Consider the following 26,700-nt stretch of genomic DNA (forward strand, 5'->3'; position numbering starts at 1 on the left):
TCTCGGGGTATAGAAGATTTGATTGACAACGCAAATGGAATATCAGCATGACGAAATTAACAGCTCTTCAAAAATACAACAAGGTTATAAAAAACAACTTGTGTACAGCTACATTTTATAAAGTGTCATCATATGTTCAGAATATTGTCATTACATATTAAAGTATTAACATTATGTTTGCAAGTAAATATTATATTTCATAAAATATATACGGATACCCATGACTTGTTTCCAACACGTTCCGACGCGGAAAGGCTCCGCTTCAGTCGGAACGTGTTGAATGCATTTCATATGTAGAATTACAGTCAAATGTATTGAGAGAACACGTCTCTTAAATGACCACCTGCGTTAAGATACCATTTTTTTTCAATTTTAAATTATGTTGTATAAAGAGATTAGTTACATTGATACACATTTTACCATTCCCTTAGAGTATTAATGCAAGTGTTCAATAAACAATGGCCTTTCAAATTATTACTTTTCTCTTACAATATCATGTCTTAAGAAAACTAGAATCTCGTGTCCACTGGACACGGATGACCATACATACTGCGCCATAGACATTTTCACATGAAGGATGTTCTGCTTAAAGTTATCTAAATTGCATTCAGATAAGGTTGTACATCTGCGCAACTTTTAATCCATTCTTTCAAAAAGTGTATACGGATAGCTTTAACACATTTGTTTATACTATAAAATGAAACATGTTGGAGGATTGTTAATCAATTTTCTTAAATATTCTAAATCAAAATAGGTGAACTTCTTCCCTCTTCATTCGTTTCCGTACGAAGTCCCACCCTTCCCTGAATATTACTATAGAGAATGACTAAACATACAAAATATAGCTGCATTCGATACGACAACGTGGAACATCATGTCACCGAAAGACATTTTTCTCATAATATCACTCAAGATGACAATTCTGGAATGCTTTTTTTTCACTGCTCCCAATGCATTTTGTTCTTATCAAAGGAAAATAGTTTGGTGTCATTTTAATTACGTAACTGTAAGTCCGTTTCTGTGCTGTTTCATTGTGCGGACTCTCTTGCAAGTCCGAAAGAATATCTTTGTAAATTGTTTCCTCATCTCTGGTAAGAACAAAAAGTAAATAAATGCTTTGTATGCAAAATTGAATTGATACAAATCCTCAAATAATTTTAGAAACAGTGAGTCTTCAAAACTAACAATATGATCTCCACTCAGGAATGTCAAGCGTGTTTTTATGACATTATTAGGTATGAACAGAAACGTGTACGTTAAAGCTATAAACACAGACGTCACTGTAAGACGTCTGCTTTGGGAAAATATCCACAAATTCATTTTTTGGATTTTTCCTTGGTCATCCGTTCTGGAACTAGAAGGACATTCCGCATAGCGCGTTGTTTGTTTAGAATTTAGCCTCATTTCTAATGTTATCATTTTTACTTCAACTTTTAGTATTCCATTATTAAAATACTTGCAGTTAGAGGCACACAGGTGGATCAGAAGAGGTATAGAAATGGTGATACTAAGTACGGCAGGTAAAATAAAAGACAATATTATATCAATTTTCCTCATGATCATAATATCTTGTGCGTGTGCAGGTATAACATTACATATTTGCCTGTTCTGGAATATGAAAACACCACTTGTCCAAGTGAGGTAGAGGTGGCCGACGATTGAAAAGATTGAGATTAGTGTGATGTAACACTTAACTCTAAACGCATTCATGTATTTTTGTGCTGTCTCCGGTCTATAGCATACACACAGCCTTTCGATGAGCAGCATCACAATATACCAACTTGACAAAAATGTTGTTAAAAGATTCAGATAGTAGACAAGCTGGCAGAAACCTTCTGTATTGTAAATATCGACGACACGAATTGAAATCCAAGGAATTGCCATTGCAATAAGGTAAAAAGTGTCAACTATTCCCATTGACAAGAAGTAGCAGCATGCGGAAACTTTCTTTAGTTCAGAGTTTCGAATTGTGATAGAAAGTATTAGATTGGAGAGAACGCCAACTGTAAGGAGAACAGGTACTCCGAATTTATCAAGAAAATAGATACAATTCAATAGAACTGTCACCGTGTGTGATTGTACAATCTGTTGTTGAGTGAAATTCATCAGCGAAACTGACATATTTGTTAGGTCAGAATAGTTGTTTTGGCTTAACGTATTTTGATAGATAAACTCTGTCATTGATCGTTCGTGAGGATCCATTTCATCCATGTTTAAGAGCACAAGGTATGGGTCATGTGAGGTTAATCTTAAGGAGTACTTTGCTTTGGGAAAAGTCCAACAGAACCACTGTCAATATATTCCTTCGATTTAAATTAAGTTATTTGCTGCAATAAAGTGAACCCAAACAACACTTGTCGTTTACGAAATCAATGAAACAAGTGCCAATCTAATTTGTTTTTCTCATGGGATAACAATCCATTTTTTTATTGAATTCATTCTCTTCGAGTATAGGTCAATGTATGTCATTACTGCTCTTTCTTGGATATTGATTGAAGGCAATTCATTCAAAATTATTTTCCGTTGAAAGGTCCATTTACTTGGTTCTTCACGGCCGCATTTCGTAATTATAAGCTCCAAGTCTACTCATACATTGCTCCATTCCTCTGAAATAGATCAAATGAAAATAACTTTAGTTTGAAAAACACATTTTTTTTTAGGTAAAAATTAATTCAAGCAAGCGTTATACCTTTAATGATGAATATTTTCTATAATTATGTTTTCCTAAAACTACAGGCTAATCGAACAATTTCAAGCAGTGTCTGTCTATACGTCTCTCTAAAACATGTTGATACAGGTTTTGCAAATTCATGTTGAACATGTTTAGATACATCTAGAGAAAATGAATATTTTGAAAGCTTTATAACCATACCAATACATGTACTAAGTTTAATCACAGCCGGTAGTAGGTGGTACTGCAAATTCCATTACCTCTCCAAACTGAATATGTGTTTTGTTTTTGTTCGACTGCGTTCTATGCTTCCATGGGATGTTCTTACAGTTTTTAAGTTGTTATTTGTGAAATGTTAACGCTTTCAAGAGATATTTAAAGCAAGCGCATATATACACGTATATGTGAACATAATCTTTTAACGACAAAGGAATATTAAAATATGCAAAAGACAATTCTCTTTACAGTAAATTAAATAAAAAAACCAGATATTTATACTTTCTTCAATCAGTAGTGAGACGTTTTGTCAAACGTTGATATGTTATCAAATTTATAATGTGTGACATTCCTCTTTTTACAAAATTGCTACAATTGTAAATTAACATTATTCGCAACAATGCAAAAAAATGTTCATGTAAAATATTGCTTCTATGCTGGTAATAACCTCAAAGTCTCTAACATTTATCGGAATTTATATCGCAAAAGTATATGATTTGTTGCATAGCCCTCTCGTAAGACCTACATACATCGGCCTAAGCCACACAGACTTGAGCAATGCCGGAAAGCCAAACGAATGTCTAGCCGGTTATTTATTAACTATTAATAATTAATTGTTTATAACGGCAATGTCATATGTTACTTTGTTCGATGGTATTAACTATCATGTTAATCAGACAGTTATCTGATTTAAATGTGTACAAAACAAACATCTGTGACAATAATAATCTTTTTTACTTAGTTTCACACAATCATTCGCTTCTGAAATCAGCAGTGACCCAGAAATCCACTGATCTATTGCATGTGGAAGAGGGGCAAATGTCCCAAACCCTTTGTTGGTAGTGTAACATACAATATAGTAACTTGATACTTTGGTGTAAAAAGATGTATTAAGGATAACCTTAAAATATCTTAATGAAAGGCTACCTGCCCTCATAAATTGTTAAAGTTTGACATAAATGTGATGGAGAGACACAATGTGAATAGCTGAAGAGCATAGTATGCTCAAATAGATAGTTGGCTTGTTAGGTGCTAGTTATGTCATACAATATAATACATATAATGTAAAATGATCAGATTCCTGCTTTAATGGCAATGAACGATCCCGAGAGCCTGTCGGTAAATTATATTTGGCTCGAATGAAATAAGGACAGTTAAGCTGTTGCCTTATCTTTCATACACACCATTTCTTACGTAAAAGATTATTTGCAGACTTATAGGTATTTCGCTCCTCATATTTTAGCGAACCAGTACTATGCAGAAAATCTCTAATCAGTTGGGTCACCAATTATAAGCTGACATTTGCTGCTGGCCTTACCGTTCGTGACAAAATGCTGTTAAACACGGTTCTTACGAGTGTCTTCAATCACATTTTATACTATTTGCGTGCAACTTACTTAGACAAATAGGAATGAAAATGTAACTTGGTTGTTATTACGTGCATATAAATGGATATAATGAATAGTATAATTCAGTAATTCACCCTCTTTTCATAATGATAAGTATTATCATGGAATTACACATAAGACTGTCATTGAAGGTTCCGTGTGCACCGCCGTATGAACACGTCTGCGGATGTCTCTAAATTGTTTTTGTACTTGTAGCATATTTCAATGTTGGGCTATGCTCAACCCGGGGCTAGAGGGCGTGGACGGTAGCATGCATTTCCACTACCGTCCATAAACAGGCTAAATCATTTGCATATTTTGTCGTGTTAAGCGACCTGTGGAGTTCCCACTTTTTCTATTTTAATAGAAAATAACTATTAGCACATACGTCTAACAGAAATCCGACAGTGTACTTACTCATCCAACAGTTATTACGGTGTAATACTGGAGTCAGCATTTCATCATGTATGTGACTAAATACAATGTAATGGAATAAATCAACCGGACGCACATATTATAAAAGCACGATGGAATGTTATTACCTTATGTTAACATTAAAATAACACAAGTATTAAGAAGGTATTTATATGATTTGCTGACTCTGAAGATATAAAAATCATTCGGTAATGCTATGTTTTTAAATAAAAGTAATACATAGAAAAATTGGTAACGTGTGTGTAACTAATTGTTATAAAACCTGCTCATGTTTCAAAAGTGACAATTTTGTGTCAAGAAATACTCTTACTACATATTTAAGATCATAACTGGTAATTGGTACTACATTATACGAGATTTAATATACATGTACATACATACTGTTTAAATACCTTTCGGTGTTCAGTAACACACAGTCCAGTATAGTCGTAGTGTTTATATCTGTTCTAAAATTTCGTGTTCAGTAATATAATTCTTCAACTGGGTTGAACAATTGTCTTTTTGTTATACACGGTAATTGCGAAGTCTGTCTGAAAGGTCATTTTTATTAGAGAAATGTGGTTATATAAAAAGATTATTGCGTCTATTTATGTCAGATAGGCTTGCAGCATATTAGGAATGGTTTTGTAAGGAGGAGTATTTCGTTTGATTACCTGTAATAAAATTTAATTGTTAACATGTTGCCTAGCAGCAGTACAAACTGTACGAAATTAGCTGGATGCAGTCGTGTTTGTATGTAGTCTACCAGTCTATCAGACATAATCTAATATCATTATTACATTAGATTAAACAGTTTGATTTAAATTATTATTTTTGGAAATGTTGAAAGCAATCGTCATTTAAAATTGACACCAGACACATTCCGAAAGAGTGTTTCACGTTACAAAATTACAAAATTACAAAGTTCAAGTGCTGTAACTGATTAGATTATTTGCCGGATAAAACTCGCATGAATTTAATTATCATAGATTGCAAATCATTTTGTACACCAACCTCTGCAGAAGTTCGTAGTTTCTTTAAAATGATACGAGGTTTTTTCTTCTAGAGGTGCTAAGTAAATTTATGTTTAATTTCGTTCATCTTCCCTAATATCAAAATGTATCCTCTGATTTTTTTTATTTCTCTAGGTAGAGATAATTTCGAATAACTGCATGCGTACTTAATTTTATCTAGTAGTGCGCTTGTTTGAAATACCTGTGATCTGTAATGGCAGTTATAGCATTTATTTTGTACATTTCCGCAATTTCACACCAATAAAATAATTATAACAACATTTGCTCTACCAGATTAAACACTTTTAAGTTCATTAGATTTAGTTACCACTATAGGCTTAGACAGTTTTGTTTGTCGAGAATGCCGACTGGTCTGAACTTTAGTAAAACATTTAACAAGAATATTCTTAGTTTTTGTCCACATAGTTGTAAAACACTAGAAGAGTTTCTTTGCAAATTTAATAACAATTCACTGAATGCTTGATGAATAAATGTTTTGATTATTGCCGATGCAAGTTATTAGAAAAGTGAAAAAAGTGTTACTTGACATATTAAAAACAGATACAGCTAGAACAAATAATATATTGAGCCAAACGGGGACGTACAATGTATGTTCAATTGCCTGGCTATCAGAAGTATTTAAGGAGGTAGGTTACCTTGCTATCAGGGTAAATTCAAATTAGTTGAACCACAGCAATTTTTTTTGTATTTCGTGTAATATGATGTTTTAACTGCTGCAATCTCAATTTCGTTTATCTCTGTCCCTTCAAGTTCAGTTTTTATCCAGGTTTGAAGAACATGACCCTCCACAGGTATTTTATATTGAAAGTCCACAGGTATTTTATATTGAAAGAAGAAGGAAAATACGGATATTTAACACTTTTCAGTGTATTTTAGTTTCATTGATATCCATAGAAGTCTGAATAATTGATAATTTTACTAGTATGCGCGTTAGCTTTCTAATATAAGCTTAATATGTATATGTCGCGGGGCTCGTGTTTCCATGGTAACGCATTTTCTCTCATTTTTAAACAATTATGTATAAAAACGGGGTTTTCGACGGCTTCAGTGCCATTCTGTAAATGACCGACATGGAATATTTGGGTACTATTATTAGCAAAATACAAAGCACTTTACATGGTACCCTATACTTCTTAAAGTTTAAAGTAACCATGGCAACATAGATGTTTAAGATAGCTTATGTCTTGCTTTTTGTCGTAATTTCTTATAAGCATATTGAATAAAATTATCTTTCTTGGTAATGTAGCTTTAAGACATATTATTTCTAACGTATGTTATATTTTCATGTTATTTGCATTTATTCAAACACATTTCACAGCTTAAAAAACTTACAGCAGTACCCTTCGTCTGGCATTTTTCATGGAAAAATCGTTCGGCATGGTGCTATTATTCTTATGGATAGTGTTGAAATGAAAATAAAAAGCCAAAGCTGTGTTCCTTAAATAGACGAGTGTCAACGCTTTTGAATTTTACATTTAGATATATAGGTCACGGGCTTCGTTTCCATAGTAACATCAATTCAATTCAAGAAACCATAATTTTATACTGAAATATGAACAATTTTAGAGCTTAGTTTTAGTATATAAGTAACAAATTAAACTGAAACTGAAAAATAGGTATTACAAATCAAACTGCCAGTTTTTTATTTGAAAATGGCCGTAACAAGTTACCTTTCACCCAATTATATTGATTTCCAAATAACATTGGTTACCATCATCCATTTTCTTACATTCCGCATAACATTTTAATATAACTACATAAAAGAAGCAAAATATTGATTATTATTCAGAGCAAAAGACTCATAAAAATATTTCAGCAAATAATGGCTGTTTGAAAATAGTTCAAATAAAGAAATGCACAGAATTATGTACTTTCAAAATAAAAGCTATTAATTTTGCGCGGTAACTGACACGTAACGTCATGACGTCAATGATGTCATTTTAAGGCAACATTGTTTTCAAGCGTTTCTGCGGCAATTTATTCATTATTTCTGCATTATTAAACCATAAAGCATCAGATCGGAGACAGGTTCATGATTTGTTTTCAGAAGAATGGAACAAACACATTTAGTTTGTCGTTAACGTCGTCGTAAATCGTTCGTTAGCTTCCGGTTGGACATGCGCACATACAAATATTAAGGTAACCTACCTCCTTAACCGGGTATATATAAAATATCTCTTTCGTTAAAATCTAATCTGTCAAATTAACTATAAGTAACATTACTTTGCCAGATGTTAACGTTTATGTTGCTGTCTTTAGCGTTTTTGAATCATTCTAGAGTCCACCTCCTTGGCACACAATCAATCACTGATACCTCATGCGAAAGCTTAGTTTTGAATATAACTTTGAAGCCCTAGCGACGGAAAACTTTGCATTGTGGAAGTAGCTCAAACAGTTTGTCTGACATTTCCAATCGGTTTACAGTCTAAACTGTCTTAAAGAGATAAACGTCAATTCCTCTTCACAACGACATTTGACACTCAATATTTCTAAACAGATCCGTATACAATCCAGCAATCATTTTCCAGACATACTTTTGAGGTTGAAGATCTGACATAAAACGGTTCTAACTTGTTGGAAGATATCCACTTGTTTAACTGAAGATTAATCACAATTTGTCTAAAGATATAATTAGCAGAAAAAAGTGTTTAGGTAATAAAGAAATACTTTTTCATAAGAAATTACTGTTTACTTCGTTCTTAACTATATACTTAGATATTTTATTAATTTAATAAAAATGTTATTTTAGAATCGTCATTTAAAATCAACCACATCTTAAGACCGTTAAAATATTAGATGGTTTTGTACATCAATAAAACGCATAAGTGCTTTTCAGCAAAGCATGTTTTAGAGAATACTTTCTGTGCTAAGAAAGAAAGAAAGAAAGTCAAAGGCTCAGTTAGTAATGGACAATACTTAGGTACTATGTGCGATTTAGACTTTTGATAAGCAATAAGCAATGATGGAGAGTTGATTTAACAAAGTAATATTATAAACAGAGACTTACTTTGCGAGCTGATCTGTATTAAGATAATCTGAGTTAAATAGGTATTTCTAAGTATACAAATTATTTGGTGTGAGGAATGCTTCAACAAATGTCCAATATCTTAAATATTAATGTTGAAAACACATATAAACATGTTATTTTATTTGCTCCTGACTTTATACTTGTAAGTATGTTCAGCGTTAGAATTATGAAGGTTTGTATATGAAGCCAAGTGACTGCATATGTAATAGAAATGTAAGACTTCTTTCCAGTATTAAAATTCTATTTTAGTCAAATATCGTCATGAAATGCTATATTATATTTAGCAATAGTCAGAAAACATATTTTCAGTCATCAACAAGGGATTATTTTAATCATTATATATTGCATCAAAAACATTGCGGGCCTGCAGCTGATTAAATTTCAGAAACTTTAATTGTATCAATTCGAATTTTCATTTCTATTATGGCCGCGTTTTCTTTGTCTCCATGATCTTTAAGAAATACAATTTCTCCTCATCGGGTAATAAACATGCTGAAATCTTGGTATTTATTGAAATATTTGCATTTTTAGCTTAGTTCAAACAAAATCTCACATGTGTCGTTTCAAATGATTAAATCATTAAGTGTAAACGTTAGATAGTCATTTAAGTCAGAAAAAAATAGTTCTTGCATTTGAAGTAAAGGAAGAATTCTTTAGATTAAATTCCAAATATAATGCAGGCAAGTGAGTTGATTAATGTTTATTTCAGCTAAACCCACACAATTGTGAATTTAAATCCCCATAGGATGTTACTCAGAAGATGCCTCTAGTTATTTGTGTGTAATTAATTCACATCATGAAAGGTGAACATGTCAATCTTTTCATTCATTTTTATTGAATGCAAATCACAAATGTATCTTTTTTGACTAAATGTACTCGTATTTTTGTGTTCGAAAAAAATAAGAGTTGAACTGTTTAAAATATCGATGCAGTTGACATTTAAATAATAGACTATTTATGTCAGCCCTGACTTCGAAATTCATATCTGTTGCTGAGATACACAGAACACCTTTTCCTGCCAAACGGTAGTGAAGAAACAACATTTATAGAGATTTTCATCTTCGAGTATCCCAAGCAGAAATCACTCAGTACGTCTGAATAGCTCCAGTGACAGTTGTTGTAAGTGCCTTATTCAATGCTTATTTTATGCTTATTCTACTTTTGCTTGTGGAGCTACGGAACCAAGCCACGTAGTAGCTCCAAGCCACATGTTGTTTTCGGATATTTGTCATCCTCAAATGTAAAATATTGTAATAGGATAAGCTAGAAGACAAAATGAAAAAAAAAACCCAACTGATCATTCTCTTTCCATCAGGCATTATATCTGGGTTTTCCCTGTTAAATGTAAGGTCTGAAAATAGCACAGTTGATTTCCTAAATATAGAACGCTGCTTAATCCCCCGTATAACCCTGTGTCGTTTAAGTGAAACGAACACCAGCAATGCCTGGTTTTTCAGTCCGCAAGCTTATTTCCGGTTGACGTTCAATGTGCGCTGTAATACAGTTAAGTGTTTTCTGATTGTGTTCGCTGACTTTTGTTATCAATTTGGAAATGAATATTAAAACAGACAGCTGTACAAAAATGTGATTTGTCTTTGAGAAGAGTAAAATTATAAAGTAAAGGGAGGCTTTTGATACAAAGCAAGCAACTAGATCTACAGGTGACTGTTTACTGATATTTAAATATCTTAAGTTAGTGAATTAAACATTAAAAGTTTTTTGTCCATCAAATAACGGTTACTTCCATTAAACTTTAAAAGGAACTATGATATAACAAGAAATATCCTTAAAAATGATGGTCGGCGAATTGTAATAAGGAAAAAAGTTTATGAATTTTTCATCTAACATTCATCTTTCATCTAACATTTTTCAAATTGCAAAACTAAACACCGCACTTTAACAATTTAAATGGTTCTCTTTTAATTCTTCGCAAAGGTTTCGTAGGGTTGCAATTTTGTTTCGTTTATCCTTAGACGAATAATTACAGCAGTAGTTTGATGAAGATTCATGAAACGGTTCATGAGAAGAGGTCATTAAACGTGTTTATATTTTTAGCTAAATTGGTCCCTATCCCCATTTGTAACAAAATAGCAGAAGACCTTACGATATTGTTACACATCGAGTTTGATAAAAATCCATTGAAATTTTAGTGGTTAATGCGAAGAAAGGCATATCTACTTTTAGCTATAGTGGTCCTTAATAGGGCCCAAGTTCCTATATAAATAAATTTGGAAGAGGACCTTATAATGATGCTCCAGACCAAGTATGACAAAGATCCACCAAGCTGTCCATGAGACGCTGTATAAAGGCATTTCTAGTTTTAGCTCTAGCAACCCCTAAAAAGGGTCAAATGTCACAGCTGAACAAAGTTGGCTGCGGGCCTAATAAAGATGCTACAAATCAAGTTTGATTAGAATACATGAGAAAAATCAGTTAAAGGATTTTTTTATTTATTATTTTTATTTATTTCTAAAATAGGCCAGCTGATCCCTGCTTTCACGAATGCATATTCGCTATTCATGAATCTTTGGGCAATGACGTCACACCTATAAAAAAAGTGAAGGTCAAGCAGAACGTACAATTGTAATTGACCGTAGTCATATCACATAGATAAACTGTATGCAGCGTACCTTCATTACAGTGTAATGAGATTCAGTCATTATATAGCATATATATAATGAAACAGATTTCAACTGAGTTCAAAATTTGCATACCATACTAAAGAAAAATATCCATATATAATAAATCAGTTAAATAATTTATAACAAATATGTCAAAGCAAACAAGTACTCATTTTAATATGCAATCTGAATAAGTCACAAAAGCAAGAAACCTTTTCATATGCAGACGACAATTGTAACAAGGAAAATCTTTTAAAAAGCACTTCTCTACACAAAAGACTCTTATCACACCCTTATTCATGTGATACGCAGACCGTATTCAGCTCTTTCTTTAATTTGATATATGTTGGTATTTGAACAGTTTTTTATCATATTTATTAAACTTACTTATCATTTTGAGATATATCAATATTCTTGCTAAATATACTGAGCTAAAGTTAGCTTTAAAACTGTGAACAGCGTCGTTTAGGATAAACGCTTTGTCTACATTTCACTCAGCGTAGCACAATCAACAGAGTGAAAGAAATTGACACTCTCGTCCAATCAGGCAGAGTGTTGCATAAATCTTCCATTTTGATAAATTATCTATAATGCGTTATCAAGCAGTTTGATTTGCAGTTTGAAGTCACGTGGCATAGGTAACGAAAACGAATTTAGACGGCGTCGCCGAAAAACAATTGTTGACTTTTCAGCCATTGAATATGCTGAAGAAGACAATATTGACCCAAGCGATGAAGTAATGTTATTTGCCAAATGGATATCGCGGAGGAGGTTGTACCGCAAATATTGTGGCCGATCCATTTAGTATGTAAAGGGCTAGTTTTAATTTACAAACAAAAATATTTGTGCAGCCTGAACAAACAGGCTACAAAAAAAGTGTATTTTCAGTATATCGTGTATATATACTATATTTTCGAACTCTAATTAGCTTGAAATAACTGCCTCCTCTGGTCTCTATTTCCTCAACTTCCTAAGTCATTCCTTTTTAAAAGGAACTCTTGCATTTTTACCGCGTGACCGTTCATTATATAACGTATTTGTGTATGCAACAAAATTCGAATGTGATCGAAAAATATATCCGCATTGATATGATATTAATTAACCGAAAAAGTAGGCAAATTTTATTTCTTTTTGAAACACGTTGTACCAAGATATTGCGTGACATGTATAATCCGGACAGTCTCAGACAGGCTTAAAGGGAAAATACGACAAAACCTTTAAAAAGCGGCTCCCAAATCTTAACACGGTTCATAATTACAAGTAATGAATCAGAATCAGCTTAAAACGTTCAGATCTCTTTGATCAAGGGAAAATAGCTCAGAAACAAGCACACTGATCTACACTTTTTAATTTTACGAAATTATAGACAATACATCTATTCACGGCAAAGGACCGTTTTATATGTAATCATATTATTCAAATCAGTCTAGCTAAAACAAAAGCCCTTTATTTTTCTTTGCCATTTTTTCCTAGTATATTCTAAACATGAGCTGTCACTATTAGTGACAAATGCCCCTAAGCGTACCCAAAGAATGCTACAGTTGTCTGTGCAAAATATGCCAGACAAGTTTAGGTATAAATCATTTTATGACATTGACCTTGTCCTGAAAGACCCGGTTCATAAGCGCGACACACCTTCTCAAAACCCTGGATAAATGGCAGAGTTATGGACCAGACAAGAAAAAGACCATGTTAGCCTTTGACTTCTAAATGTGACCTTGACCTTGGAGCTAAGGGTCTGGGTCTTGCGCAGGACATGTCGTCTCATTACAGGGAACACTTATGCCATGTAATTTCAAAATCCCTCGATTAATGGCAGAGTTGTGAACCAGACACATGTTAAACTTAGACTTCTAAGTGTGACATTGACATTGGAGCTTGGGGTCTGGGTCTTGCGCATGACACACCCTCTCATTATGGTAAATATTTATGCAAAGTTATTTCAAAATCCCTTTATGGATGGCAGAGTAACAGCCCGGACAAGAATTTACACGGACGAACGTACGCACACACGCACGGACAGTGCGATTTATATATTCCCACCTTCGGGGGCATGAAAAGCATAGTGCAATTAAATTTTATATTGTAGTACTTCTATCCGAACGTGCAAAACAACTTAAAACATTTAGATGATAGATACATTGGTACAAAGCTTGCCATGCATATATAATATATTATATTATTGAAAGTTCATCTATCAGACAGAAATGTATTTTTGCCAAGAAGGAGAATACTGCAGCGCTATCTGATTTCGGCATTGATGCACATACGAAATCAAAAGAATATAATTTTGAGACCGTGTCGAATCAATAGATATTTGAATTATTTTTATTTAAAAGTGCGTATAAAATAAGTTTTTGTTTTCTTTTAGATGAAGGTCCGAATATCAATTACTGGGTTTGTAAGTGACTCTCAACGGGGCCAGTATGATATAAAGGCGGGAGGGGCGGTCGGGGAGTGAGGGTGAGGCGTAAGCCGAGTCCAAATATTTATCATACTGGCCCCACACATTTCCGTGGAAGGTCACTGACAAGCCCTATAATTGGTTTGTTTCATCGACACCTTCTATTAAGCTTATTAAAGCTTAGAACGACATGAAAGTCCACTGACCCTTCATAGAAATATAGGGGTCAACACTTGACAACCTTTTATCCAACCAGTCAATGGTACGGTCCAAACTGAAAGATGGACAAGTTCATTATAGAAATTTAGGGAGGTAAGGGTTAAGTTAAAACGCAAATAACTTACACATTATACGTACAACTTATACGCTACCGAAACTGATATTCCTTTCATTGTCACAATTCATCAGGTTAGAAAAAAGACTCGAAACATGAACAGTGATGCTATGGAAGTCAGTTGTGACACAAAGTACACCAATGACTGGTGTATATAACTCATTTGCTGTACAAATTAGAGAGAAAGGACTGAACGTCTAAATCTGAAAATGAAGGCATGTCGCTGCAAAATTGCATTTAGTGAATCTGAATATTGTACAAAATAACAATCAACTTTGGAAGCATATCACGCAACCTTAGAAAATATTAGCAGACTCGGTTTGATTGAGTCTGTTCATGGGATGTAATGCAATAAGCAACACTATCTGTCTTAAAATGTTTAAGATTTGATTAATAAATGCAAATGATGGATGATAATATGGAAAAAATTCTATAATAATGGAATGACGGTAAATGCACAAAGGCACCATTCTTGAAAAGGGTTAATTTATTATTCTCTAAAGACAGATTAGACCTATTATTAAGATGTTTGCGTCTTATCTGTGTTTGATGAAAATATTCTAGAGTTTTTTTTAATTAAAAAAAGCATAATTTTTACATCACAACTTTGTTTTCATAACAATTTTTTGATATGTATATGCCGAATTCCTAGTAAGCCCTCATTAAACCTCGTACGATTAAAGAGAGCTGCACAATTCAAAATGATAAAATACTGTAAGTATTAAAATTAAATAATGTTTTATTATGCTAAATGCTTGAGATAATTGAATACAATTTTCAAATTTACAGAAAGCAATTATAATCTATTGAAATATACAGCCTGTAACATACTTGAACCTAATCATAATGTTGCATATCTGTTGAAATAGACTGGAGTAATAGTCACCATATCATATGCATATATGCTAAATCATGCAATCTGACGCAATTCAAACCATTAAAAACAGTTCCATGTCACAAAACCAAAAGCTGCGTTTCAATTAGATTTAGATTACTTTATACACTAAAAGCAATAAATTTATGAAATATACTGTACATTTGTAAAATATTTAATTCAAATATTCTTTATTATATATAACATTATCACGAAGATCCACAATAAACTATTTCACTTATCAAAATTAAAACACACGTTTCTTAACAAGGACAGTTACCTCAAATCCTAATTATGTCTGTTAAAATAACAATGAATCATCTACATGGTACTTCTATGTTCATTGTTCTATACATAAAAAGAATTAAGTAACGAAACTTACATTATTGTAAAAACTTAAATAACATTGCAAACTATGTTAAAGTTATTATAGTAAAATAACGGCGATCCTACTGTACTCACTCACGTATTTTTTTTATATTTATTTTGTTGGGTTTAACGTCGCACCGACACAATTATAGCTCATATGGCGACTTTCCAGCTTTTGTGGTGGAGGAATTACTTCATCACCAGTGGGCACCTGGGCAGAACCACTGACCCTCCGTAGGCCAGCTGGATTGCTTCCTCACACGAAGAACTCAACGCCCCGAGTGAGGCTCGAACCCACATCGATGAGGGTCAAGTGAAGTCAGCGACCTTAACCACTCAGCCACGGAGACCCCTCACTTATGTAATATGACGTAAAAAAATAAAGCATTCAGCGTGAACGCTTAAAATATTATTCAAAGGTTAGAAATAAAAATACAGGTAACCTATTTTGAAACATTTCTTTAAATAATCTGTTACACGATGTTCAATTATCAATGATTAATTACATTCTTTAATACATTTTGAAATGAAACAATCAAGTTGTTACTTTGAAATAAAATTTAGTAACGTACAAAATGTAGTAGCGTAAATTACTATCAATGCTTAAATCATCACAACGAAATTATGTTGACATTACATCGACGTGATGTTTAGCGCCATGTATGCATCAAGAAATAGCGCTTTTAAATTTGATCAAATATTTTACTTAAAACGAAATGTCACAAAGCCGAGCCGTCTTGATTAATTTATACACACACACTGATTGGTATTCGCTGTGCAGAGTAATTTGCCACCATTTTCGCCATAGTTGAACTAGTCCGCATGACGAATTACAATTTCCGGTCCTGGCGTGTATAAACAAAGGAACGTGACGACCTACCATTTGGCGCCATACGTGCGCGAAGCAACGGTTCTATCATATACAACAAAAGACATATTAGAATTGAAATAATTTATAGCAAAACCGTGTTTGAACACTGTCTGCATATACTCTCCGGCGGTTATTAGTCGTAAGAAATAATTTCACTCGTGAAATTATTACGCCTGGCGTATAACCACAAATCGTGTATAAAAAGTGTTAAAAAACGGTTTTCGTTTAAACTGAGTGAGTGAGTGAGTGAGTGAGTGAGTTGGGTTTTACGGCAAATCGACACCAAATGGTCATATATCGCCATTGAGGTATGAACATTGAGTAGTGTTATATATAGACAGACTACCATACGAAACATATGGATATTTCATTTTGTTACATGTTCAGTAAGGTTTCAAAAGTTTTATTTGTGAATAAATGACATTTTGCTTAAGTCTCAAAGTAATATGTATAAATGAATGTCACTGAAAAGGATGGCGTCTGTTCCAGTAAAATAATGATTTTAAAGTAATAAATCATAACTGATGTATTTGCGTAACGCCGCAACGTCCAAATGTTAGAAAAGAGGAATAAAATATACAATCATAATCCGAAAAATTACCCTATTGGGGTGGAGGCTGGGGACTTCGTCATTCTGTCTCATAGCTTATTAAAGTAAGCGTTATATATATCCGATTTTTTTTTCAATTTAATGATGTTTGTAAAAATGTTAATGACTTGTTCATTCAATCCACGTGTACGTTTAACTGTCATGTTGCGATCACACAAGGTTATTTTTTGAAAATTATGAGAATAAGATTATGTTCCGCGCTATGCTCCGCACCATATTGTCATAATTTTTACGGCGTTAGAGTGAAATAATGCTTTGTCAAATTAATGGAATAACATTTCGACTCCGATGTCAGTTCAAGTACAGAAGAATTTTGATAGGCAATAAATGAACTGACAAAACAATATTTAGGAAGTGATTCGTTATCAAATATCTTTAATATATTCCCCTGAAAAAAGTTTATGTGAAACGTACAGTAGTTGTAACATTCAGAATTCCCCTAGTATTTGACTTAAAAACAAATATGTTCATTTCCTAAGAAAACATTTATTTATTTGATTTAATGTTTAGAAATAACACATTGTCTAACAATAGCTACACATGCCATTGAAATCTTGCCATAAACGTTATGAAAATAATGTATACCTGTTGTTAATTAAGATTTCCTTTTCTTTCTAACAAGTTGTTGCTATAATGCACTGTGAACACAACTAATAGGATGATCTTGTTTACATAACCTTATGAATCCTAACAAGTCTCTTATTTTCCTAATGGATTCCTTGACTGGCACTTACTTTATCAGTTCCAGATCTCTGTTAGGAGAAAGAGACCGTCTTTCCAATCACGAAACAAAAACGCTATATGCCTAACAGTTTCTTCTGTAGTTAGACATAGAGAAGCTTCAATTTTTTTCTGTAACGTCATCACATCTTGATTAAGAAAACCCATATAATGATAATTAAATTGAAATAATTAAATATTTAATTAATTCTACAATGTTGCACTAACTGGTCGTCTTTATTTGATGTTTATGGACGCAAGAGTGCTGCAGATAATTAACAAGCTGTAATTTTATTCATTAAGAAAGGAATTAGTTTCAATTTAAACATTTATATATATGTAGTAGTATAAAACAGACAACCTAGTAAATGAAATATGATTGCTGTATGTGAATTTCTTAATTATTTAATTAACACCACTAAAAGAGTCACTAGAATACTGAAAACGATATATCAAGAAATACATGAATTAACTTTTACAAATAACTGTTGTTATATTTCAATGCCTTGTGTAAAGCTTTTGACCTGAAATAAGGTATGTTTTAAAAATATCCGATGCCTGCATGTCATTACAACATTTTATCTTTAAATGTTACTTCAAACGTTGACATTTCGCATCAAACATAATCAATATTAATAACTATTTTCATGCAACAACAGCCGATTCTAAAAGAAAATTTCAATTTTTAATAATAGTACACATTTAAACTGCCTGACGTCTTTTGAATTTAATGTGTAATAGCAATGATTAGTACTCTTTACACAAATAAACTTAAATTTCTGTTAACATTAATTAGATCTGTATTGTAGTAATTATTCTAATTTCAAATTAGAAATTTTGTTCTAGTTTACCATTTAGAATAGAAACACAATTAGTTGTATATCTGCATTTTTATTTTTTACTTGCCAAGGAAATAATGAAATGAAGGAAATTACAATATAATTATGCAAATTTTAACCAAAAAAAATCTGTATCAGTAAATCTTTTTGAAGAATTCCGCACTTAATATTTCAGACATCTTTTTCACCTATTTGTTTAGTTTGTTTCTGTAGCCTTATTATGTTTCTTTAGTTTTATCTGAACGGGCAGATAAAAAATAAACACACGCAAAACATACCTTATCAAAACTATACATTTAAGACCCCCCCCCCCCACCCCCCCCCGCGACTGAAGCGGTGTACGGTTGTGTCAGTGTGCCTGTTGATAAAAGTGACTGTTTGTAAAACAATTTGTTGAAACAGACACCGTGATGATGCTTACCTCCGTTTATATAAAGTGATTGCTTTTGATTAATTCTCTTAACAACAGATAGTTATAACAATCTTTGATAAATTGAACAGTAATAGATCTAATCGCCACACCTAGGTCACCAGTTAAAAGCCCAGATAAAAAGTGCAATATGTTAAAACATTGGCCAAATTACCTTAACCTTCCGAAATGTCATGCATACGTTATATCCTTTTGGCCAATGTTTTTCGCGCAGCCGTATCAAGCTCGTATTCATGACCTACAATACCTATGTCACGTGAGAAAGTTGGCAGATCAGATTGCTTGATAATGTGCTATAGATATTGCTTGATATTCAGAAGATTTATGCAACAGTCTTGCTAACTGGATGAAAGTGTTCTTTTATTTTTGTTCCTCTGTGTCTTGTGCAACGCCGTGTGAAATGACAAAAAATCATCCTAAATAACACTGTTTACAGAAACAGTATATCGGCATATCTAAGTAAACGTAAATTATGTATAATAAGTACAACAAAAATCCATTTAAGATACTAGTTTTATAAATCTACGGAAAGAACTTTGTACGGTCTTATACCATATAGTTACATTCTGATTTGCAGGCGTGGTTAATTTAAATCTGACAGGAGAAGAAGGCTTCTGATGGCAATATTTTCTCTTCTATGTAATAGTCTAAAGCCATTTTCATGCAAGATGTTTCCCCTTTTGATGCTAAGCTGTCGAAAGATTCAACTTCAGACGAAACAGCATTAAAATTTCCAACTTCACTGCACCGACCATCTTTTGTTAAAGATATTTCTTGCCACAAATTGATTTCCAAGTCTGAAGAGTTATTTTTCTTATACAAAGTTAATAGTAAACACTTATAGAGCATTCTTCAATGCTCTCTTTTGGTCCCAGTTATATATAACACCTGTATCGGTCGATAAACGGAAAAATATTACAACAGCATCGCTAACTTAGTGTTCTAACAGTAACGATATTTTAAGCATAACAATGTACATATGAGCCGTGCCATGAGAAAACCAACATAGTGGCTTTGCGACCAGCATGGATCAAGACCAGCCTGCGCATCCGCGCAGTCTGGTCAGGATCCATGCTGTTCGCTAACAGTTTCTCCAATTCCAATAGATTTTAAAAGCGAACAGCATGGAGCCTGTTAGTTTTCTCATGGCACGGCTCATATATATCTACACATTTGTTGACAGTAACCATGTTTATATCATATGTAAGCTTGAATCTGAGGATGGAGATCTGCACTATAACTTACCTTACGTGTTTGTTTTATTATTTAAGATTCAAAGAGTAATAATCGTCATTTCAGAAACAAAATGTACTGACAAATTGTAAATTGTGGAATATAGAGTACAGAACGTAAGATTGGAAGAAATGTAATTAGTTCTTTTTGTTCAGTTTTAAAAGGACGTATAATGATGCTATTTGTTGTCTGTTAGATGACAAATCCGATAGAATGTCAATGAGCGATCACAGTCTGAACAGGGTATTGACCGATGGTCTGACTGAACTAGGAAACATCTTTATAAGACGGAAATGATAAAAGCAGCACCTGAGTGACAGGAAGCTGTATAAGCTACAATATAATCTCAAAGCATTGTACCTATGAGCTCGTATGGGTGTAATTTACAATCATTTGTCAGTCTGAGACTGGCCTAGAGAAAAATATCCTTAAGTTTACAGCTTTCAGACAACAACTTCCGGCTCTCTCAACAAATATTAGCAGATTCATGTGACATTTAGCATTTGTTATATTTCTCAGACTTTGAAAGTAACGAGTCGTACACATAATTGTCGGAAGATGGGTAATGAAGTAATTTTTGAAATGCGTTTCCCCTTTTATCTGGAATGTAATTAAGTTGAGTTCGCTGTTCTGTGAAAACTGTTTTATCAGTAACGCTACAAAAGGTCTGAATACAAGCATATGATCATATTATTAGCATAGGATGTTATCAGTATTTGAAAAATAGGGTACGTGTTATTAAAGTTCATACAGACGAGAAAATTGTGTATTTGTCATAACGATCTGCAGAACTAGAGGGCCATAAAAGACCTAGATGCTAACTTGAATAAAAGAATTATTTTGGACACATTTTAGTAAAAAATGGCCAGCAGAGCCAGAGGAGAATATTTCAAAAGTTTTCCATAGATCAATAAAAGGAAAACTAGACCCTTACATGGCAGTCATGATTTTTGACATATCAATATGGCTTTAATAAAGAAGACAGTTTCCAAGGAAACATGTCTTTGAAGTTATTATAAAAGCAAGCGAACGGTAAAGGATGAGAAGTTGTTTGGAATTTTCTGATTGTTTTACCTAGTGGTCATTTGTGACGAATAAAAAACGTAAACATTCTTTGAATAAGACAATTTAAATAACATTTTAAATTATTTTAGAATCGAGTCAGCAGTTTCAGAAAAAAAAAACATCGTTCAGTGTCCATTATAGGCATGTAGGAAGACTAATGGCGATATTTTAGACGAATCAGAATTTGGTAATTATTTCGAAACTGGGCCAGCAGTTTCTGACAAGAAGACTAATAACGTTTCTAATTTTTGCAGAGATGGAAAACTTACCACATCATATAGCATAACAGCAGTCATGGTTATGGTCAAAACGAACTAATTTGAACACTTTGTGCAGGAGATCGCATAAAGGAAACTTTGAAACATTGTTTTAAATTCAAGCAAGCAAAATATGACTTACAGTTTAAGTCAAGAAAAGCTTTTAAAGGTATTTTTCCATTGCAACGACAACCGCAATTTTGCACAGAATGCACTTCTTTGAACAATAATGAAAGAATACTAGACGGAGAGTCGGCTGAGTGGTTTGGAATTTTCAAGAGAGAATTTCGATTTGTATCAGTTTAATATATTCTGGTACATTAATGTCTTGAGCTCAAGGGACGTGGCTTATCTGTTGGATCTTTGTCATTATCAAATATCTCTAATGTCGCAAACATCTGCGATGTACTTGCCAAGGCCTTTTGGATATGGTATTATTCAACTAATTTCTCTTAATATAGTTACTTTATGAATCAATCTAACATGGCTTGATATGATTTCCAGTTAAACAAATAAGGAAACCAAGCTCTGTATGTTCTGCGATAAACAACGGTTGACGCGTGGACCGGTAAGAGAGCATGACGTCCGATACATTACTCCTCGGGTAAATGAAGTCCAGCTTGATATTTATTAAAATATGCCAATGAGCATGTCAGAATGAAAACAATCAATGCCTTCTTGTGATTTATCATCTAATTTACCACGGTCCATCGTTTAGATGCTTCAGTATTTAACCACGCCGGCTATTATAACGCCCTCGTGGTTCAACCCTACGCATCATCTGAACCGTGGTAAGCTATATGATAAACCACTCGAAGGCCTGATTATTTGTTAATTAGACAACGGTCGGTCAGAGCAAGAAAAACAGTGATAATGTACATTCACCTTAAATCTTGCCCAATGTTATTAAACTATCACAGATGCATACTGTCACAGGGTCAGCATCCGATACTTATTAATCTCCGGTCGATTTGCGAAAGAAACAGCAACGGACTGTGTAATCATGCACCTGTGGCAGTTAGATTGAATATAAGTAACTCTCTAAATGTAAAAGGCGGAACGGATTTAAATAAAACGTCAGTATAATCCAAAACGAAGAAGTTTTTGTCAATAATGGATAAATGAAAACGAAAGCGTTTTTCTAGGTACCTGTACGTATGTTTAATAGTTTGATGAAGCGACAAACTCTTGTTTCGAAAAAATAAAATAAAATGATGGTCCGTCCATAATTATACTCAGACACAAATGAATAATGGTGAAATTGAATTCATGTAATTCATGATTAAGAAGATATAAAATGTGGTAAATGTACCCATTTTCCTTGTGTAAGATACACTTTCTTCATCGATTTCTTAATTTATGACTCGGAGTGAAACAGTTGTTTTGGTCTCGATGCATAAATTTATCAGAATACATTTTCTTCACAGAAAAGAATATTGATTTTTTCTGAATATTCTCATCTTTTGCGAATAATGGATTGAAAGATGCATGTACGTATATCCTTATTTCCTTTGTTTGGTAAAGGCCTACGATTTTCACATTGTGCTCTTTCTATATAAATCTGAGATCGACGAAACAACATGGAAAATGATGCACGGGGATAAAAAATGAATAAATGGATTGAAATGATAGCCCTTTAAATTAATTACAAAATATCAATGGAACATACAAAACACATATTCTTCAATCATTGAAATTATGTCAGTGTAAAAGAGCCGGAAGTTATTTTTCTAAAAGCTTGAAACACATGTGCACCGAATTTTTAGAAATAAATATGTCCATCATATATACCATTTTATGATTTAGCGAAAGAAATAATATGAGTTATAACATTATACTAAGTCTTCCTTATTGTAGAATACGATTCGCCCTCTAACCTTAATTAAGTAACCATGATGTTAAATATTTTTTAACTGTTTCATGTTTTTAAATAGTTTTAACTGGATGTTACCCATATTGCAGCTCCTTATTAACATGATTAATAGAAATTAACAGAAATATCTTTAAATGTGAGACATCTATTTTTGCTATGACATTAACACATTTATGTTTTACAATTAATTATATTCAAATGCATCAATAGAAAAATAAAAATTAGAATGTTCTATTTGTTTAGACCTAATGCTAGTATAATTTTTTATGTAGTTACGGTAGCATGAGTTCATAGTACGAAATCATGCGTACGAGTTGTCGGCGTTGTTTCGTTTAAACATGTCTGAAATATTACCAAATAGTAAGCACTACTTTATATGAATTATCGTTTAAATTGTGCACAATCCCAGTTACGAACGTTTGGCATTTGAGGTTGGCTTGTATGTAGTATCTTCTAAGACTGATCACTATATGTTTATTGTAAAAGATACATTATCTAACTTAAGCGGAAAATGACAAGAACTTGAGAATGCAGCTCTCTATTTGGTCAGGTACATGTAGGATTCCTAATATGAAAATATGAATTTTCTTTTCAGACAAACCGGGAATTGCCATAATTGATATACAGCGCCTTGTAAGTAAAGATTTCCCTATTAATACTTGTATATTATAAACTTTGCTTTAGATACTCTGGATTCGGCAGCAAAAATGTTCACATCATATTTAAAGCGATTTATTTAACAAAACGGGAATCATATTCATTCGAGCAGTCAAATTTCAGTGAAAAGAGTGTAATTAGGTTTAGCATAATTATTTCAAAATAAAGCTCTGTCAGATTATTTTAAAACACTATTTGTACAATTCGGACTATTTTGATAAAAATGTGCATAAAAATGAAATTTTTGTTGACATCTAGGCAGTCTGAATGCCATTTTAAGATAAGTAGAAAATGGAAATTGAAAAACAGCGCTCAGCTATTTAACAATAATAATTCAACATCATTTTGTACGCTTTAAGAGTACCGAAAATTGTGAAACCGGAACACTGACAACTGTTTTCACTTTAAAATAATATAGATGTATAGTTAAGCACTTCATTGCTTTACCGGACTAAGGGTTGCTTTGCAGTGGCTTTAAATATTAAAAATTTTGTTTGTTAAAACGTAACATAATTTCTAATGTCAGGAGTTGGCGAAACAGTAATTTTTGCGGCGTTTGTAGGTATTTAGTGTAACTCGTTTGTTACAGAAACAATGACCTGCATATAGATGATGTATATTTATGACAAGTCTTGCAATTATTTGGAATGAAGCTTAGAGAATAATTGTTTTTATATCTATATCTTCTACAAGAGTGAAAACGTATTATGTTGTTTTTCGCTATTTCAACTATTTCAATTATTATGAAAATAGTTGTCTCCTGAGTATCAGGAAAAATCACGCAGAAATCACTTTTAGGAAATGCTATTAATATGCAAATGGAAAACTATTCTTATTTCTTCATTTACATTTTCCACGACCTCATTTGCAAGTATAATATAATTATGACATTATTCAAATGCAATCTCTTTAAATCTGTGCCTTTTCTTGCTTTAATAAAGTTCAAAAATTACACTTAACAAATCTTGTAACGCAATACATTTTTGGCTGATACATGTATATTACACGTCACCTGAAGTATATGTCTGAAAATGGCAAACGTTTATACGTTTAGTTTTGCTGAGAATACACCAACACATAAAAAGTAACAAAAAAAACCCCATAAACATATTTAACATTTTGATCTAGTAAATTGCATTTTAACATAAAACAAATAAAAATATTTCGTCAAGTTTTATGGAAAATTATACACTATTTGAGCTCAGTTTACAGACAAATAAGTGTGTACACCTTTGACTAAGTAATGTACTAGATAGATCTAGTTATACCATACAATGTATGCAAGTTACTAAAATTAATTTAACTGATCTATCAATACGTATTCTGCGACTTTTTCTTCTAAAATTTTAATTCCATTAATGAATAATATTTATGTAACTGATCTATCAATATAATTTTGCGACTTTTTTTAAAAGAAAATATGACAATAACGCATAACTGGATTATACTTTATCGCTTTTAACAGCACATGGTCTTAAAAGTAAGTATAAAATTTTAAAAAATACACATTAGCATTTGAAGTGATCTTGACAAAAAGTGTTGCGTAAGAAGGTTCGTTCAGTATATCAAAATTTCTTTCATTTCTCCCCTAATAATAATTATTACTATGATCTTAAACATCATAATTACTTTAATTATTAACCGCTGTTTAATAGGTCGTATCTTCACATTGCTGAAACATACATAGAAAGTGTAGCATAATTATATAAACGTTCCGAATAACATATATATTCAAAAATACTTCAGGAACACACATTGTACAAACAGTTATGTATGTAACTAAGATTTCAATTAATTTCATACTGTTTGTAGAAATATCTGCATAACCTCCATGCAGTTAAAAATAGATGTTTCCCTCTTTAAATTTACCCGCAAGTATAAACAGAAAGCGAATATCCGCAAATATAAACAGAAAGCGAAGAGCTGTATAATTATGGTTCACTCGCAATTATAAACTGCAAGCGAAGAGTGATAACCCGCAATCATAAGCTACAAGAAAGAGCTGTATAATTAAGTGTTCACCCGCAATACTGTTCCATATCATTTTCACTTTCAGTCACGGAGCAGCTAATTGTCTATCTGGTTTTGTCTTAATTCAGAAGAACTGTTTTATAGTTTATCCCAGTTCCAGTAATTTTACCGTCACCCTTACAATTACGTATCTCGTGAGAATAAGTAGTAAATACAATAACTTAAAATTAGACGATGCTAAAACCTAGCTGAATTAAAAACGCATTAGCAAAATGCTTTCATGAAACGATATACTTTATGTTATAAAATACGACCCAGAAAGGCGTTTTTATACGCATCTTAACAACTGCAGTTAAGTTTTATAAAATTACAATAAATATTGGAATCACTGGTTCAGTTTTTAATTAAGAAAGGAAAGGGGAATGTTAGATTTCCTGTTTTTCGTACGGTATACAGAGAAGTGAATCGCTTAAAATGCGTTTAATTTGTGTCACTGGACTAAGAATTTTCTTTGAAACTTGCTGCATTTTAAATTTTCATTATTCCTCAGATGTAGTATGCATCAAAATAACAATCTCATAGAATATTCACTTCAAGAACAATCATTCGATTTTTTAGTATTTCGAAGAAAAATGGAAAATATTATACGACTAGCTATTCCTATCGTGAAAAAATGTATTAAAAATTATACCTGCTGTTTAGTTTGTTTTCCTTTTGATCTTCTTTCAAGTGCTGTTGCTATCATACACTAGTAGCTTAACAAACAAGAAAATCCTTTCCTCAAAATCTTTTGCATCCTAACAGGTCTCTTTATTCTTCCG

General features: G+C 32.6%; 1 protein-coding gene across 1 annotated transcript; it reads right to left on the bottom strand.

Moving 5' to 3' along the window:
* Window positions 1–159: 159 nt before the first annotated feature.
* Window positions 160–26,700, bottom strand: LOC123553231 (uncharacterized). The gene is made up of 2 exons (XM_045342977.2): window positions 26,571–26,700; window positions 160–2,606 (listed from the first exon to the last, which is right to left on the bottom strand). The coding sequence occupies exon 2, from the start codon at window positions 2,209–2,211 to the stop codon at window positions 997–999; it is 1,215 nt and encodes a 404-aa protein (XP_045198912.2). The 5' UTR covers window positions 2,212–2,606; window positions 26,571–26,700; the 3' UTR covers window positions 160–996.

Source organism: Mercenaria mercenaria, chromosome 4, assembly GCF_021730395.1.
Source record: "Mercenaria mercenaria strain notata chromosome 4, MADL_Memer_1, whole genome shotgun sequence".
In the NCBI taxonomy this organism is placed as follows: Eukaryota; Metazoa; Mollusca; class Bivalvia; order Venerida; family Veneridae; genus Mercenaria; species Mercenaria mercenaria.